The sequence below is a fragment of the Papaver somniferum genome, chromosome 4, assembly GCF_003573695.1.
Source record: "Papaver somniferum cultivar HN1 chromosome 4, ASM357369v1, whole genome shotgun sequence".
NCBI lineage: Eukaryota > Viridiplantae > Streptophyta > Magnoliopsida > Ranunculales > Papaveraceae > Papaver > Papaver somniferum.
Window position 1 is genome coordinate 10,208,453 of NC_039361.1, and position 19,531 is coordinate 10,227,983.

General features: G+C 37.5%; 1 protein-coding gene across 3 annotated transcripts; it reads right to left on the reverse strand.

Annotated features, from left to right (window-relative positions):
• Nucleotides 1–10,218: 10,218 nt before the first annotated feature.
• On the reverse strand, nucleotides 10,219–18,678 carry LOC113274722 (mitogen-activated protein kinase kinase kinase YODA-like). 3 transcript variants are annotated; one of them, XM_026524113.1, is made up of 12 exons: nucleotides 18,297–18,678; nucleotides 16,074–16,903; nucleotides 15,243–15,974; nucleotides 14,844–14,931; nucleotides 14,674–14,736; nucleotides 14,201–14,361; nucleotides 14,043–14,118; nucleotides 13,326–13,385; nucleotides 13,129–13,236; nucleotides 12,706–12,942; nucleotides 11,480–11,583; nucleotides 10,863–11,382 (listed from the first exon to the last, which is right to left on the reverse strand). In XM_026524113.1, the coding sequence occupies exons 2-12, from the start codon at nucleotides 16,604–16,606 to the stop codon at nucleotides 10,863–10,865; spliced, it is 2,682 nt and encodes an 893-aa protein (XP_026379898.1). In that variant the 5' UTR covers nucleotides 16,607–16,903; nucleotides 18,297–18,678. The 3 variants fall into 3 exon arrangements, with proteins under 3 accessions (XP_026379900.1, XP_026379899.1, XP_026379898.1); XM_026524115.1 differs by lacking the exon at nucleotides 18,297–18,678 and having other exon boundaries at nucleotides 10,219–11,376; nucleotides 16,074–16,606; XM_026524114.1 differs by lacking the exon at nucleotides 18,297–18,678 and having other exon boundaries at nucleotides 10,219–11,382; nucleotides 16,074–16,606.
• Between the last annotated feature and the right edge of the window lie 853 nt (nucleotides 18,679–19,531).

The window sequence follows — 19,531 nt, forward strand, 5'->3', positions numbered from 1 at the left end:
TTCTGTTTTTTCTTCAAGATTCTCGAAGTTAGACAATACTTGTTGACAGATGTTGCTAAGGTTCCATCTAGCAAACCTTGGATACTTGTCTAGCCCATGCTTTCTTTGTGCGATCTTTGTCATCTCTGCCAACCAATACTGCAAAAAAAAAAACCAATATTCAAATTAATCATCAAAAACAAGTCGCTTATTATTCAACAACCAATATTGAAAAAAAATACTGAACTTATGAAAAAAAGAACAAATCTTAACTTACCTGAGGGTATATTACACAACCAACAACATTTTCTACGTCTGTTCTGTTTGTCATTATCGAATCAAGTACATAGTCATGGAAGACTTCCGGCCAGCACACTTTGTTCATATCAAACACCATATACAAGTACTTTGCTGCGAGAGTATGCCCACATTTGTTAGGGAAAAATACTGAAACCAACAGAAACATTACGAAAAACTTGACAAAGTCATCCGCTCCGGTTTCATCATTTGCGGCTTCCAGCATACGCTTTTCAATATCGGTTTTTTTCGTCTTTTTATTTCCAGCAAAATAATTATCCACAAAGACGTTAACCTTTTTAACCAGATCTTCATCAATGTCGTCTGCTTCTACATAATTCACCATTTGGAAACCAAAAGTCACAGCAAAATGTTCTGGAATTGTCCGCAAAATCATTTTCCTTGATCTTGCTAATTTGAAACAATACGGGAGCTTACCATCAAGTCTGTTTTCAATTGTACTTAAAAACATTATTACTGCTTTTTTTTTGATGAGCTCATCTTTGTTCATTACGCCATCATAGAACGGCTCAAAGAAACGCCAGAAAGGACATGATTTAAGAGCTTTCAAATGAAGTTGCTTGTTTTTTATCAACGCCTTAATTTTCACTGCTAGCTCGCACAAATGATGCAATGAGCACCTGTATGGTTCCTTATCTCTTTTTTTACCTATTTTGAAACCAAAATTAAACCATAAGAGAATAATAAATAATAATGATGAAACCATAAGACATAAACTTGTAATGATGAAACCATAAGCACGAACAAAGTGATGAAACCATAAGCATAATTGAAACTTGTATGAAACCATAAGATTACGTAACATAGCGCCAATCTCCACAGTTTGAATTCAAATCAACAGCCAATAACAACTCTAGAAGTAAACCAATAACTAAAAATGATGAAACCAATTTTGGGTTTCATTAAGAAACAGAAAATGATATCTGGTTTCATCGCAAATTTGTTACATCATTCTTGTAGACCTAAACCTAACAAATGAAAAGTGATGAAACCAAAAATGGTTTCATCAAAAAGACCATATTATTATGATGTAACAGATTAACAATTGGTGGAACCAATTTACCAATTGGTTGTAAAATGATGAAACCCAGAATGGTTTCATAAAAAAAAAACAGATTATACTTTGGTTTCATCAAATAAACAACAAATGAAATATGGTTTCATCGAATAGAAAAAAAAATATCTGGTTGCATCAAATATACAAACAATTGAAATCTGTTTTCATTTGGTTACATCAAACAAACTGAAACCTAAACCTAAACCAAAGAAACGATGTAACCAAATGAAAATAGAACCTAACCTAAGAAATGAAACCTAAAAGCAAACAGAAAACCAACCCATAAATCAAATGAAACCTAATAATCTTTTGAATTCAAACTCGAAATCAACTTGAAAGCAAATTCGATTTCTTACCTTTAGGAGATGGTTCCGCTATTTTCTTTAGATTTTCATCTTTCTTTTTCGCCTGTTGATTTTGTTTCTTCGCCATTTGTGGTTGAAAAATTAGGTCAGATTTTGTAGCAGTGGTTGAAGTACGCAACCATAGAATAAGAGAAGAAGGTAAAATCGAGAAGATGATGACGAATACAGATTGATTTTGAACGATTTTGGCTTAGGGATGAGCAGATTGATTTTGAACGAATACAGGAGCGGATTGGTTTTTGAACGAACAGATTGATTTTGAACGAACATGAGCGGAGGTTTTAAGAAATTTTGTCCGTTACGCAGGTTGTAAAGTAATAAATTAGTGGGTCGTTTTTTTTCTCAGTTTCTTTTGGGTTGAATTAGGGGAGGGTAATTTAGACAGTTTATGATATTTGGGGTTTTTGTATCACTTTTGTTTGGATGGGTTTTTTGTGTAAAGGGGTTATAACCCGCGGACCGATTAAATAATACCCCTAAGAAGATAGGGGTACTTATTAGAAATTGAATGAGAATATATTTTAAGAAGTAGATTAAGAGGGGATTTAAATAAGTTTCCCCTTCTCGTTTTTCTCAGTTTATAAGACGTTTCCTGCTGCTTGAATCTTAAGGAAATCCAATTTTCACTACTGCTAGAAGAAGAAGATGAAGAAAACATCATCTAAGTCGACTTTGTCGAGCCTTCCGCAAGAGATTCAAGTAGATATATTTCTAAGGTTACCAGTGGATTCCATCGTATCCTGCAGGCGTGTCTGCAAGCCGTGGCGCACACTACTACATAGCCCTAGTTTTATCAAATATCACTTCAATCTTGATATCCAAAACAACAACCCTAAGCTCATGTTTATAGATTACATCCGGGATGGAGGTATCAAGGTCCCTGCAACTTACTCCATAGATTATGCTTCAATATCATCATACTCATTGTCGCTGGATTCATCATGTGAATGCAATGGAGCTGTTCGGATGGATTACCCATTAAAATATAACAAAGATAACCATATTGACGTTTTGGGCTCTTGTAATGGCTTAATTTGCATGGGTATTTCATGTGACATTTTGGGTGCTTCCAATATGCTTTACAAGGATGCTAGTATTTGTATATGGAACCCATCAACTGGGGAGTATAAGAAAACACCGGTACATATGCGTGATTCTAGTCTCTATAATTGTTCCAACGTCAGATATGGGTTTGGTTATGATGCCATCATCAATGACTACAAGTTGGTAAGGATCTCAGGATACGAAAACTCGAGTTGCTTTGAAGTTGAAGTACATGGAATTGCAGTCAGACAATTCCTTATGCATTTCCATATGAAAGAAGATATCGTGGTTTGCTTTTCAATCAATCCTGTAAAAGGGGCGGGCGGTTCCATTGGAGGGGCGGCAAGGGTGATAGAAATATCCCTATTATTGGTTAGGGGGTGACCTATAGGGGTTGTTAATTGACTAGATTACCCTTTTCACCTCAAATGGACTAATTTACCCTTATTTTTTTGGTTGAAAAGACTGAATTATCCTTCCCCATTATTAACCCAATTGAATCTGAAAATCAAAACAGTTTTTTTTTTCAACTTTACTTCTTCTCTTCTCCTCCTCTCCACCATTAAAACTGATTTTTCATCGTCCTCTTCGATTAATCGGCGATTTGAAAAATTGATAATCGTTGATTGGAAACTATATTAGAGATGCCGAAGAAGAAGGTTGACGAAGATTGTAGCCGTTCTAATGAACCAAATCCTCCATTAGGTTAAGAACATAAATTTGAAACTCCTCAACGGTCAAAATCAAGCACAATGACTTATTTGAGGCATGTTTCGAAAAACCCAGTTAGTGTGTAGTCTATTGTTTGATTTAAGTTAGTTTTGTATAAAAAATTAGGGTTTTGGATCGAAATTGAAACTGAAATTTGTGTGTTGCATGTGAGTTACGGTTGATAATTACTCCAATTTCAACCGTAACTATGGTTTTTGTTGATGATACGGTTCGTAATAACTGAAATACCAACCGTAAGTTCTTGAATTTATGAGAAATTGTTCAGTTACGTTTTTTTTTTTGCAACCGTAAGTAGCTTACGGTTGGTCTCGTGTGTTGAGTTACGAACCGTACATTGTTCTGTAACTTTCATTTGGTTTATACGGTTTGTAATTCCATCAATGTTATCAACCGTATTTGAGTTAAGACTTGTAACTCAACATCCATTACCAACCGTAGAACATCCTGTATGTTAGTATTTGGCCAAAGAAAACTTACGGTTGAAAACTAAGATAAAATACCAACCGTGGTTTAGTTACGGTTGATCTCGATACATCAGTTACCAACCGTATCATTGGTTACAAACCGTGTGAGTGGTACGGTTGGTCTCTGTTCATTGGTTACAAACCGTAACTATGAAGGCTCACCATTTTGTTTTGTTTTTTGTTATCTATATTATTTGTTTTACCCTTAGTAAATCAATCAATTGTAATGCTTGTGTAGGAAGAAAAAGAGAGGAAATGACTTAACCCCGATTGATCATACGCCTACGCCTCGCGGTGACAAGCATTTAGGTGTAGATAATAGAGGCATCCACAATAATGAGAAGAAGAAGAATAGGTTTGAAATTAAGTTGAGGGAACAACCTGTGGCTGAATCTGGAGTTGAGTTAGAAGGAGTGGAACATTATGATCAAGAAGAGGTCGGAGTCGAAACTAACCGTGAAAGCAACGAAAATGAAATTGTGGAGGAAGAAACTAATAATGAGGAAGATGAAGAAAATGATGAAGAGGAGGACGATGAAGAAAAGGAAGAGGTAGAAAATACCAAGGGAAAAGAGGTAGTTGTAGCTGCACCTCCAAGGAAAAAGAAAGAAAAGAAGCCGAGAAAGGAGCCCGCACCAAAAGGGATGCATATTCCTAAAGTCAAAGATTTGTTGTTGCCACCGAAGAAGAATAAAAGACCTTAGGGCGAGGCCCCAGGTAAGTCTTCAATCTTATTTGGTTATACCGGTTCCTGGTCCGCAAAAGTCTGTCAGACAAGGGTATGTATTTTGTTACTTTTCTTAAAACATTCATTATTTTGATACATTTTGTTTGTTTATTTCAGTTCACCATAATATGCTTATATTTTTGTATATTTGTTTTCTTAGGACCACGCAAGATGCATTAAATTGCTCAAGCGTCAAAGGGGTAAACATTGGCCATTAAGTCAAGAATGTGCTTTGGTTCGCAATCTAGTGGCTAGTACAGGACTAGGGCCTGGAATTCTTCACCTTCAATCGGAGTATGATAGTGTTGTGGTCTCTGCCTTCAGGGAACGATATTGGCTTGAAACCGATACGTTTCATCTTCCATTCGGAGAGATGACAATAACACCGGACGATGTGAAGCAAATTACTGACCTTGAAGTTGAAGGACAATCTGTGTTTGAAGGTTTCGACAACAACATGTCTTGGACTGACCTTTATATCCTTGTTCAAGAAACACTTGGGTGGGAGAAAGATGAAACTGAGATGGAGTTTCAGTTGGCTAGTGGTTATGACCCTGCTGAACCACATAAACCAAAAATCATCAAAAATCTATTGTTGAAGAATCTCATGACCAAGTTTGAAGGAACAGCAGCAGAGGAAAGGGAAGGTCAGGTGATGGATGAAACAACAGTTAGGCGTACAGCCACAGCGTATTTGTTGTATTCTCTTGGGACCGTATTCTTTCCCGATAACTCGGGAAATAGGGTCAATGTTCATTACCTACAACTGTTGAAGAATTTGGACAACATCAAAAACTATTCGTGGGCCACTGCAACCCTTGCATAATTACTTGACAGCCTAAGAAAGGCCTCTAGGGTTGGAGCTACTGAAATTGCCGGGAATGTTGCACTTCTAATGGTAAGTTTGGTTAAATTTTTTTTTGTTTGTTATATTTTTAGTCATGTGTCAATTGTTTATACTTAATTTATTTTTTAGGCATGGATTTATGACCACTTTCTGAGCCTGAGACCTCCTACTGAGTGGGAAGAACATGATTATGGCCCTACGGGAAAGAAGTTCAAGTTCACTGGCAGACAACTAAGGAACAAAGAGGAGAAGCTCATTCAAATGAGGGACAAAATAGATGCTTTCACTGTTGAAGATGTTATCTTTGACCCTTATTTGAGGATTGAAAATGGAGTTGATGTTCGTAGGTTCACAGAGACCGCGGTTTACAATGGACCATTGTATCATCCCACAGGTTACGTTATGACCAATCCTCGTCGAACTCTACGCCAAAATGTTCATATTCAACAAAGGGTTGTAGAGGAAAACTTCAAATTATCCAAGCAAGGATCCGAGACAAAAGGCCCCATCATTGTGCTCAACTACAGGCCAACTCCAACGGTTGATGCTTGGAACAACCGCCATGAAGAAAGATACCAACTCGCAGCGGGAGAGGCAATTCCTTGTAACAACACGAAAGAAGCCACTACTGATTACATGGGTTGGTATTCTCATTTTGGTCATCCATATGTGATCAATAATGATCCGGAGGCCCAACCATATATTCAAGAGGCTATGGCTCAAAGGAAGGCGGTCGACGAGACTAAAGAGAAAAAAGGTCTATTTGGTTTGACTTGGAAGAAGATATATTTCATGTCGGTACGTAGTTTTGTTATCCTCATGAATTTGGATTTTAAGATTAATGATTATTATGAAATAATCTCTTAACACTCTTTTTGATATGTGAATAGAAAGAGCGAGGACAAGTTTTGGCAAATAGCATGACTTCATGCATCCGTATTAATGGTGTACTTAAAGCTCGTGAACAAAAGATCTTGCAAGACCAAATAAGGAACATGCATAATCCAAACATGGCAGAAATGTATGAGGGGTTGGTCACGGACGAAAGAGGCTTAAAGAGGAGTAGAAACTCTCTTGGAGGTGAGGGTAGTAGCCGTCATCAACCTTCATCTAGAAGCGAAGAGACAAATGATGAAGAGGTGGTGCACGGTGTGGGCACTAGCCAAAGAGGTGGTCGTGGTCGCGGTAGTCGCGGTGGTCGTCGTGATGGTCTTAAAACTCGTGGTGGTGGTCCTAAAACTCGTGGTGGTGGTAGCACCAAAAAAAGGGGTCGTGGTGGCCGCCATGCTTAGTTATGGATTTATGTTAGTTGTGTGTGGTTAGTTATGAATTTCGACTTATGGATATTATGACAAACTAATAGTTGCGTGTTAATTATGGATTTTAGCATATGGATATTAATTATGAATTTGAAGTTATTTGTATTAGTTATGGATTTAAACTTATGGATGTTAATTATGAATTTGAAGTTATTTGTGTTAGTTATGGATTTAAACTTATGTATGTTTGTTTGTGACAGTTTTTGTCTGAAATTTTGAGTTACAGAGTCAATCACGGTTGGTAACTATTTTTTGTTATGAACCGTTGCACAGACTGGAACAAGCATTTTTTACTAACTTAAATTACGGTTCGTAAAAATTTATTGAGACGAACCGTAGAGAAAGTTACGATTGGTAACTTTTTTACCCTAACCAACCGTAAAACATCCTGTAACCTATAACTTTGATTACGGTTCATTTTGAGTCACAGTTACCAACCGTAACTCTGTATATTTTGATTTTGACAGGTTTACGGTTGGTAATCTTTCCGGCTAAGGAATCGTAACTCTGGGATTCAGTTTTCTCCAGAGTTACGGTTTATCATCTCTAAAAAATTACGAACTGTAACTTTCGAATTCAAAATTTTACGTAGTTACGGTTCGTTATGTGCTTACATTCACCAACAGTAACTAAACGTTTGGCACAAAAAAATAATTGTTTGGTGCTTACAGTTGCACTGACATGTCCTTGTGCAAATCGAAAATATAGCCGTTGATACCTTCAACAACTTCATTTTCAACAAAGCTTGTTCCTTGTCGGTAATAATCACCTTTGGAGTATATCCCTCTACGTAGAATAGCTTCACTTGGTTTAATGCCCACACATAGCTCTCTTAGAGCTCATCTTTCAAGAAGCAAAAACCAACACTGAAAGGAGCATTGGTAGAAGTTTGCCCGACAAAGTTCAACAACGGCATCTCAAACTTGTTGGTTTTGTATGTGCAATCCATTAGAAGGATTTGATGAGAGCACCGTGCCAACTTCACAAACTCAGTTTAGCCAACAAAAGATGTCTTATTCGTCCTTTCTCATTATCATCGTGGAAAACCGAGTAATTATTCGCCTCCCCCAAACGCCTTAATAGTTGCATTTCGTTCCTTTGTTCTCATTTCTTATCCTTCAATTTTGTTCTTGCGTTGTAGATGTTAGCCAAAATAGAAGCATTTTGTGGGTTTCTTTCCTTTAAGTGAGCGAGGATATCAACGGGCTTCATACGAACTTGTGTCAGTGACTCTACGATCTTCTATTCTTCTTCGATAAGGCGTCCAGCATACGAATGTGATAGCAAACTCTCCGGTATAGGGTGGTTATGACTACCGCATACTACTTTCTCCAAAAACCACCTTTTTGCCGCGTTCCTTTAAAATTGAAGCTTGAAGGGGCATCGGGTCTTCTTAGTGATCGTAGTTTGCTTCCTCTTTTCCTTTGCTACTTGCACGGTACCCTTTTTTGCATGACTTCTATGTTGTCCACTACACTCGCAAGCCATTTGAAAGGCACTTTCACTAGTGGTACCATTACAAACTATGATACACATAATCAACTTGCCTCGTTCACTAGCCCAATGTTTTGCATCATCTTTTTCCTCCCATGTCTCCTCGTTTAAATAGTGAGAGCTAGAATCTTGGGTGAGAAGTTGATTTGCTAAAGGTTGTTCATCCATTAGGGGAGGTACACTCACGATCTGGACAACAATACACCCACATTAGTCTAAACAAGAAAAAAACGAAAATATATATAAAGTTACGGTTGGACACGACAAGGAAATACAAACCGTAACTGAGATACGGTTCGTAATTACAATCACTTACAAACCGTAACACAAATACGGTTGGTAGTGGTCCTCCTGTAACAAATTGTAAATAGGGTGAAATGAAAATGAAAACATCATTATACGATCGGTAAAAACCACAGATCACAAACCGTAACACAATTACGGCTGGTAGCTATTTACATATTACCAACCGTAAGAAGTGCAGTAAATACTTCCATGCACATGATGAGTTACGGTTGGTAACTACTGAAGAACATAGCCAACCGTACTGAAATTACGGTTCGACTCGAAAATTTTATACTAACCGTAAATGGTATTACGATTGAGTTTTTCCCCAAATTGAACCAGTTACGGTTGGTATTGGAAACTTTACGAACTGTAACATTCAATTACGATTGATAACTAGCTAATTACCAACCGTAAGTTCTTTTGAAATTTTTTAAAATTTGATTTTTTTACGTACTTTAGAGAAGTTTAGGTAACAAAAAGCTAATGAGAACTAGTTTAGAAGTATACCTGGTCATTTTCAGTTGCTGGTTCTTCACTTTGTTGGCTAATTTCTTCAATTGGTTGAGATTGACCTTCACTATGGGTTAAAACATCTCTACCATCTAAGAGATACTCTATATCAGGATCTCCATCAAGGGGTATGTAGTATTTGTTTTCTCTATCGTATAGAGATTCACCCATCTCAAATTTGCCACTAGAATCACTCATTTTGGTTGAGGGAATCAAAATCTAGGGTTTCACAAATATCACATAAGTTTTCTTTTTCTTCTCCACTAATTTTTTTTTTATAACTCTAAAAATCTGATTTTAGAGTTATTATAAGTGAAAATTAATTAACAACACTAATCTTGATTATCATCACTAATCTTGATTATTAATAATAAGGATTAATTGGTCATTTCCATTTTTTTTGATAAGGGACACTTGAATTACCACCTAATGACCCTTTTTGTCTTATTAGGTTTGCCACCCCTTTAACAAGATTGTTTTCAATGGAGCTCTTCATTGGTTAGGTGTTGCCATCACCCAACAAAACTCTCCTGAGGTTATTGTGTCTTTCGACATTAGCAATGAGAATGTCCTTGAGGTTCCATTACCAGAAGAAACTATGTTAGATCGAGGAAATCAAAATTCCCGAAAAAATCTTGGAATGTTAAGTGAGTGCCTTTGTTTAGTCTTCAATCACCCTCTGGATCGTCGTACCGATATATGGGTGATGCAGGAGTATGGAGTTGATGCATCTTGGACTAAACAATTCACTTTTACCAATCAAATAATATCCAAAAATCTTTATTTAAAGCCGATATGGTCTCTTAAAAATGGTGAAATTCTGTTTGATGTCGACTACGGATTTGTTTTATATGATCCAAGCAATGGATCACAAAGAATACTGAATGTCCAGGAACTCCAGCGTAGTAGCATCACCTTATGTCGCATACAACCAGTGATTTATATGGAGAGTTTGGTTTCGCTTAACACCGGCACTTATGTGTAGCGAGGTTTTGAACCAGAAAAGAATGAGGTAATTAGGAGATGCTGCAACTTTGTCTTTCTTGCACAATGAATATTATGTGAAAACTACTAGTTAAAGATTTATCATGATTTTTGTAAAGTCTTGGAAAATTCTTCACAACATTGGCAAAATCCAGTCCTTAAAACCCTTCCCCCACCTTCTGTACACCCGATTTCAGAACAAGATATTAGGAAAGAAGAAAAAAAATAGAAAGTTGGTGCCAAATGCTACTAGTATCTTTGCAACATGCTCATTTTCTTTCTTTTTTCATTTGTGCTATGATGACCTATAATAATTTACAGTTCTTTCCACTACTAGGAATGCTTTTTCGCCTATTCTCAGAACTGCCGAAATTTTGATTAATGTAAGCTGTTCTCGTTTTTCACTTCAGAGTGTGGACTTTCTTGTCAATTTCCAATAAGTTAGTTTAGCTGAAAGGAAGGTTTAGCTGCTCAAAACTTGACTTTAAGCATATCAAACTTGAATCCCCAGAGTATCTGCCAACAAGTCCCAATAACGCGGTCACTTCACTTATCAGAACCATCTTCTCCTTTCAGCCACAGCTTCAAAATAATTTTATTCCATGAATTTTGACTTTCCTTTTCTGGTCCTTGATGTACAAATGGGTTTGTTGTAACCCTCAAAATGAACCGACCTGGACAGATCATGTGATTTGCTTAAGAGTCAGGCTTGGACTGTATGGGTCTATGCGATATTATATACCATTGCTGCGCCCAAGCATTGGAGAGCCAGGATTAAGATCCAGAGATGGGTTCAACTTTATTTGATCCCTCAAGAGCTGCTGAGATACACGGTCTGCCAAAACTGTCTGTACATCATAAAGTTCCCTTTGGTGTTCATGAGCAGGCCTGCCAAATTGCTTTCCGCGAACTTCATTATCTGACGCCATTAATTCCCGGAACCCATGAGATGAGGGCTGAAGGCCCCGAAAGAGATCAGGTTTTGTGTCATGATAGGTAGAGCCATTGCCATAGTGGCTGTTTGGAGACCTTGAAATGCAAAAACCTTCATGGGAGTAACCCTGCTTCAAATGATGAAATGGTATGGCTCCATTGCCACCAGTTAGAGGTGTCGATGATCCAGAGGTTGTACGTGGACTAGATATGGGAGACGGCGACATTCTTCCATTCATATGTTGCGGTGATCTTCCATGCAGAAGAGGGCTTTCAATGGGCGATACTGGGCATGATAAGTTTTTCAGCATGTGGCTATCACTAGGAACACGCAAATAAAATCAGAAAAGTAATCAAGTCAAACTCAAGTTTCGATTTACAACTGATGTATAAAAGAAACTGAGGACATAAATCTGACCTGGAAGTTGGAAATGTTTTTACACCCCTATACTGATGTAATCCTGACCCTGGTCCTAATCCTTCAGAATCCAAGGAAGAAAGGTTCCTTGCATGCGCAACGCCCTGAATAGTGACCATGAAACCACATTAACATCTGAAAGTAGTCTAATTACACAAGCCACGAGTATCAACAGATGCTTTTAATAATGTTTCCCAAAGAGGTTCGCATAATTCACACTACTACTCTAGGGAATAATACATACACATGACCGCATTGATAACAAATGTGGCAAATCAATATGAAACTAAAAGCAAATTCAAGATTCGGAAGATGTGAAAGCAAGCTACATCTAAAGTTGCATTTAGGCCATAAATCCATAGATGATCCAATATAATCCTGACAACTTCCAAAAATCTCTTATTTACCTTCACTCCCCCTTTACACATCCCATTGCATAAGATTTTACACTCTCATCACCATTTTGCAAGAACAACCCAGTTATCAGGATAGAAATAATTGATACCATATTCAGGATGTCAAGGCCCATAAAACCATACTTGTCTTCCCTAAGAATCCTAATATTATATCTACTGTAACGAAACAAAACTTTTTTTTCAGTGTTTTGTGTGCTTTATCCAATGGTGACATCCTATACTTTCCATATATCACTAAAACCACAGTGAACCTAAAAGGTTATCAAATTCTTAGTCCTCTCTTCTTTGAGGGAAGATAATGTCCTACCTCTTTTTTCTGTTTCTTTCCTAATATAAATAATGTTGATAAACACCAACCCCCCTATCATCGTTTCTGTAACCAAATACTCGCCAGCTACAAGAATCATGCTCTACCACTAAAAACCAACAACCATTTGCTGAGATTATATCACTTATCTCAAGAAATTTTCTTAAATGAACACAATCTAAGATCGAACAGTGCCCTCTTGTATCAGTTTTGATCTTTGTTGTTGACTGCCCAAACCATTGAAGTTATAACCAATATTGATAAAGAAAAAGAAAACGAAGGGAGTGTAAGCAAGGTTTACAACTGGAATCATTAGTCCAAGGCAGTGTAAGACATGATAAGAAAAGAAGCAATTAGAGTCCTCATAAGCATGGATTTCAATAAAATGGAGACTTCTAAATTATTATTTTTGTAAAACAATAAGTTAGAAGCAAAGAAAACACAACAGTAACAGGGTACGAAATAATAGATGGCAGAGATAAGGAGAAATATTAGCATCTAACCAGAGATCCCATGCCATTTGTAACCCCGGGAGATTCTAAAGGCTCAGGTCCGAGAATCGGTCTTTCAACTGGAGCAGCATTTTTCACAAATGGGTGCTCCAAAAGCTGAGCAGCTGTAGGACGATGAAGTGGATTCCGTTGCAAGCACAGCTTCACAAATTCCTTGCCTTCCTCAGAAAGATGATCAGGAATTGCAGGAAGTTCCTTACTGTTCCCGATCTTAAACATCGCAGCAACCTTCACAGAATACAAAGAAGATCAGACATTTGCCAACAGAATGCCGAGTGCAATAATGCTATCTTGGACTACAGGTATTCAGAGATAAAAGAATTAGTATCTTTAGTCTGTAAAAATTGAACTTCTTAGATCAATTTTGATATGCAAATAGGACATCATGTAGGTTCCTGAATCCAAGCAACTGACCCCTTCATAAGTGCTCCAAGGAGGCTTTGTAGTTGCCATCTCCAAAACTGTACATCCAAGGCTCCATATATCAACAGCAAGATTGCAGCCACTAGAATTTTTTATAACCTGCATGAAAGATAGAAAAGCTTAGATGCAATTGAAAGTATGATCAAAACCAAACAGCAGCAGTAGCTCGAGCATGAAACAACTTTTACCTCGGGTGCCATCCAGTAAGGACTTCCCTTGAACGATAATGGACAAGACTGCCCAGTAATCTGTAATCAGCACCGTCGAGATTTAAAAATCTAAACAAAACCGGATAATCCAAGACAAATAACTGTGAATACTAATGCCTATGAGTACTCATTTGGGCATACTTTGTCAAGTAGAACTTTACCGATCGAGCACTCACCAGCCACAAAATGAGATATACATGTTGAAGAGGACAAGTTAAAATGAAGCAAAATGAACTAGTTATGGATAAGCATTGTGAAACCCACGCACATTTTAGCTCATTATGAACAAAAAAACGGGTAAGTATTGGGCTTTTAGCAAATAGGAACTTCACCCACAATGAAGAAGGCATATCGCTTGGCAAAAGAAGCATAATGAACTAGATATGGGTAAGTTAAAATCAAATACTTCATATTTGAGAATAGGTGACAATTATTTAGTGGAAAAAAGTACAGTTTAACCACAAATGAATATATTTTTAACGTCTTTAAAGGGGGCAACATATGAGTAACTTATGAGATAGTTCATGAGGGAAGTAGAAAAGTGAACTTATAGGTAATTAAACTAGGGTACATATCCTAAACAAGGAGAATCTTTTCCAAAATCAGAGAATTAGAGACACTATTATCAACATGTGACTGGACTCCGTTAAAAATGAAAGAGGCGAAAGGTAGAGGAGAGGAGATGAGAAGATTTACATGTTTAGCCATCCCAAAGTCCGCTAGTTTGACCCGTCCATTGGGGTCCACTAGTATATTTGCTCCTTTGATATCCCTGAACGCAAAAAAATAGTTACATAAATTAGATACCAAAACATCATTATTACCAGCAATGTTTTAAAATGAGAAGAGAGTACCTGTGAACTGTATTCTTTGCATGCAAATAAGCAAGCCCTGAAAGAATTTGCTGGGTATAGCTACGTATTGCTAGTTCACCAAACTGCCCATAGTCTTGAAGGAGCTTATAGATGGAGCCACCAGATACATATTCTAAGTAGATGTAAAGCCTATCATCTACCTGTTCCAGAAAAACATATTAGACCATCAGCTGACCAAAAAAAAAGGCAAAATCTTCAAGGCATCAACTGCCATTTAATTTCCTTAGAATGGAAGAAATATCACAAGTCATAGCACAATGTAGAGTATGAAATCATCTCTTATTTGAGATTGAATAGTGAAAGCATGTTTATTGGAGGATAGATAGTATCAGTGTGACATTGCAATTGATGAAGAGTTAAGGTCGTGATAGTAAGAAAATATTCAATAGATGGCAACCACAAGAAGTCTAGAAAGAGTATGAGATTTTTAAAACCATCATCCAAATACTTACTGTCTCAGTCCCATAGTACTGTACTATATTTGGATGCCGCAACCGACTCAGCAGAATAATTTCCTAAAACGACATCCAAAATTTACATATCAATGCAAAGGAAGAATATAATGAATTGCAGAGAACATAAAGAAGACAACCAGGCTCCTAAAATCTAATGGAAGTCTTACTTGCCCCAGCTGCTTCGCACTTTCTCTTGACTTGGCATCATCAGCAAAAAGTGTAACCTCCTTCATTGCACACATTTCCCCACTTTCTCTGTAATAGAAACAACATAAAATAAGAGGGGAGTTCCCACAAGTTTCAACAACAATACGTGATCACTTGAGGCTGACTAATTAAAGAAAGATCAAGTTTACAAATTTCTTGTGCAGGGAACCCTATACATTGACTGAGAATAACAATATAGTACATGGGGCAGGCTAAAATGACGTATTTTAATATAAATTTCTGAACTAGACAGGTTGCAAGGCTAAATTCAGGCAGAATGACACAGAAAATCAGTACTAATAACAACAGAATATTATAACAAGTAAATCAAGGGAAAACTAACAAGAAACTGGGTGTACCTATTGAATCCAACATAAACATGTCCAAATGTGCCTCTGCCTAGTAGCTTTCCCTTCTTCCAGCGCGATCCTGGGGGTACCGGAGTCTCTGCCCTTCCAGGACTTCGCGGAACTGAAGAAGATCCTGCAGCTGAGCTTGATGGAGAGAAAGGAGATGAATTTGAAGGAGGAAGTGGCAAACGGTGACTTTGTTGCTTCCCATCATCAGGCCAGTTTGCTGCATCTGTAACTGTTCCACAAGCCCGTGGATGAAGAGGAGTGACAGCACCGCTATGGATCCGGGAGCTAGGTCCTGGACTTGTCATTCTAGGGCTAGGTATCGGGGAACACTCGGGGCTACCCCTGCTCTGCTGCCAAAACAACAGCGCCATCGCATCTCCTCCCATTGAATTATGCCCTGAATTATGACCAGAACCTGGACTCGAGCAGTGGCCAGATCCAAGAAGAGCAGCTTCGTAAGGTTTACCTGCCCAAAAAGCAGCAGAGCTTGCAACTTGCTCCGGACCAAACCCTCTCATAGGACTTCTAGAAGGACTTGACATAGAACTATCTGGAGCACTGGCGAATGCACTGTTTTGAGGGATCTGCAATGTGGGGGCATAATTGCTTAATGGGCCCCGCCTAGGTGAGGTTGAAAGAACTGGATGATTGAACACTAAATTAGCCGGCTTTAGTGACTCTCTCGAGTTCTTTAAAGTGACAGCAGGAAACTGATCCTTGTTGAGTGTGCCCCTGCAAGGTACGACTAAGAAGTCAGAAAAAGATCCAAACAAAAAAGTGGATTAGTAGGTGTACTGACAAAAAATATCTAAAAGTTTCATGCAATCTTACCTTGAAGGGCTATTGGCAACAGTAGTTGCCTGGGGGCTAGGAAGACGAGAGTCGGATGGATCCTCACTCTCAGTAGAGGTAGAACTAGAAACTGAAGCAGTGGCCAAATCTCCATCAACATCAGTGGCATCAGTCCTGTTCGAAATACAATCGGGTCTTGGAAGAGGCAAAAACAATAAGGGTTTGGAGGATTTTTCACGTCCAGGTCTTTGTACACTAAGGGCCGAGTCGGTGCGACCTACTTTTGCAGAGGGACCTCCAGGAAGTGGAAGCGGTTGTGCCTGAGTCCTTTCTGCAAAACTTTGACATCGTGATACTTGGGATGACGGTGATGGTGATCTTGATGCTGCTCGAGATCGAGAACCCCTTTCTGAAACTATGTCACCATTACGTCTTCGAGATCCTCCTGTTTTAACGGTGCCTTTTTCTTCAGTCGGAGTTTTAAATTTCCGGTGTAGTGTGTCCATGAAGCTCTCCTTGTTTGCTTTCTTCTTTACTTCTTTGGATGAAGATTTGCCCCACCACGAAGGCATGATTAACTACTTTCTTATACAAATCAACAAAGTTTTGACTATTAACCGATGTAGTTCAATAGTCTCAGCACCCAGGAAAAAATGAATTATCTGTGCTCATCAGTAGGATAAATAGGTGGATGTTTTCTCACAAGGTTGCTTCCGTTTATGAGAAGGTCCACTTGCTGAAGTCTATATTGAGCTCCCAAACAAAAGAGCAGTCACAGATACCTACAGCTACCACTATCTGAGCATTTTACTGAAGTCTGCATTTTATCTGAAATGCAGTTATCAATATGAAACTGCTGGTTGAAGCACCTATAAAGAAGATTTAAGTTAGTAAAATTACCATACAATCAAATATCATGCTGGCATGCGCTAAGAGTGCAATTTTACTACACTAGGGACTAGTAATTTGCAGTTATGCAGAACAATGATGTAAATATAGAATATAAAAGGTAAACTGATAAATACATTAGAGTTCCAGCATCCGTCAATAACATGTTTCCCAAATAATACAAATGATATTAATACCATAATGGCCAACCAAGGCACGCTGAAGCTGCATCAACCCTCTAATCTGACTTACTGCTATATACAAGCATTTCAATCTCCAAATAGTATTGCTGATCACTCAAATATGCCTCTAAAATCAGACCAAATTAGACGTATAGGCAATCTGGTAAGTTCCCTTCAAAAACATGCTAAAGAGCATATAATAAATGCCCTTCCAAATATGATTATCTAGTTACTCCATCGACAAAACAATAAACACACTAGTAAAAACAGAATGTGTCAGAAGTTTAATCGCATCTTTAACCGTAAGATAACATAGATATACTTCCTAGAGACTTGGGTTAGTTGGTCACTGGCAAATGCACGACCAGGCCACGCTGAATACATGGTACTATCAACTGGAAAATTAAGTATCCAACACAATATGAACTCCACCACGAAGCTTCCAAACAAAATCAGCACCAGCATGACTAGAAATTTCTCAGTATTTGTTTGCTAAACACTTCACCTAATAGTAGTAACTTACAGGCATATCTTTAAAATCAAAATTGACTCCAAATGCCAAGATGGTTCACTTTCTTCTACTAAAAAGAAAACATCGATCTTTCTAAGTTCATTATCGTTTCCATCCAAAACATCTACCTGGGTTTCAAAGTATACCAACAAAACAACAATAGAAGATTTCCAAAATTAGTTTCATTTTGTTCTGATAAGCCACCCAATACGAAGTCTCTTGAACACATTGTCCTCAGACAGTTGCATGTTTCTCCTCAACCCAACCTTTCGTCTAGCCATGATAACACAAACAAAAAGACTATTTCATCGTTCAAAGATCCACAATTTCACACTGTTTTCCCACTAGGTTACAAGTCCACTGTAATTCCAATCACCTCCACATATCCAAGTGATATCAAATTTTTCCACCAATTCAAAATCCTAATTTTTCACCCTAAGTACACTTAACAGATCATTCTAACAAAAATTCCTAAAATTTCACCCACATACCTAGATTCCTTATCATCCCTCTACTCAATACTCACTGCTAAACCAAAATCCTCAAATCAAAACCCCTCTTTCAACACAGATCTACAAATTCAACTAAAAAACCCATACAGAAACACAACAAAACAAGTACAAAACACTCAGAAATCAACAATTCAACTAAAAAAAAAAAAAAAAACTTCACTCCACTTACCTTCAAACTGCCAAAAACACGCCCAAATTGAATCCCCTTCTTCACTTGAAAAAATTACTCCAAATTGATATCCAGTAACTGTAACCAATCTCCCCCAAATCAAAGTAACCTACTAAAATGATACTAACCATGAAGTAATCAACTGAATTTGGGGGCTCCAATCAACCAAAAAAAAATGAAACCCTAGAAAAAAAATTCAAAAAATTTAGGGGAAAATGGAAAAGAGTAAACAGGAGTTAAATTTCTGCGAGATTTAGAGAGAGGATTGCTGTGTGGGGGTGGGTTTGAGAGAGAGAGAGGGGCTGCGAAGAAGAGAAGAAGAAGAAGAAAGAGAAAGCTGAAAGAGAGAGAGTATGTCTCAAGTCTGAGCTGCAAAGAAATGGAGTTTTGTCTGATAGAGTGTGTGTGATTATTATATTTATTTCATGTTTTTATTTATTAATTTATTATTTGTTGTCAAAAAAAAATGTTTTTTCTTTGATTAATTAATGAAAATTAGATTTCAGTGTATCTTTTCTTTTTATGATAATGTGTAATTGGGAGCAGGGAGAATAAATAGGTTTTGATAAATTTGGATGGCGGATGTCACAATACTGAAGTCTTTGAACGACCTATATTCGATACTCGCCAGCATCAGAATCTTTTTCAATTAAATTGGCCATCATCATATCGAGCGGTATCGATAGATACACACTCATGATAGCAGCTATTGATAGAATATCCTTAATATGTATAGTGTTGTTTTCTTTTATATAAGTTCCGACTAAAATGGGATTGTTATACCAACAATAGTTTTTTATTAGCCATCATGTTTCTAGAAAAGAATAATTATCATTTTTCAATTTGATTCTCACAAAAGGATAAATATAATTTTCAATCTGATCTATTTTTGGGTTGAAAAAGATTAAAATGGACATAACTCTTTTTCAGAAACTGAGGGAGTAATGAACAACCTGTTGCAGCGGCAAATTATGAGTCACGATACCTTTTGATCCTGGATTTTTTCACCACAATCCCCTAGTTCATGTGTTTTCTTGGATTCTTTTTCCTTTTAATATAAAATTTTTTCATTCGAAAAAGAAAAACTCTTTTTCAGAAACTGGCGGAGTTGCAGCTGCAAATTGTGAGTTATGATACCTTTTCATCTTGGCCGTTGAGTGTGGGTGAATTAGTTGATTAGATCTAATGGTTAAGAAGTGACAAACTGGTTTTATGATAAAAATTTGGTGGTTAGT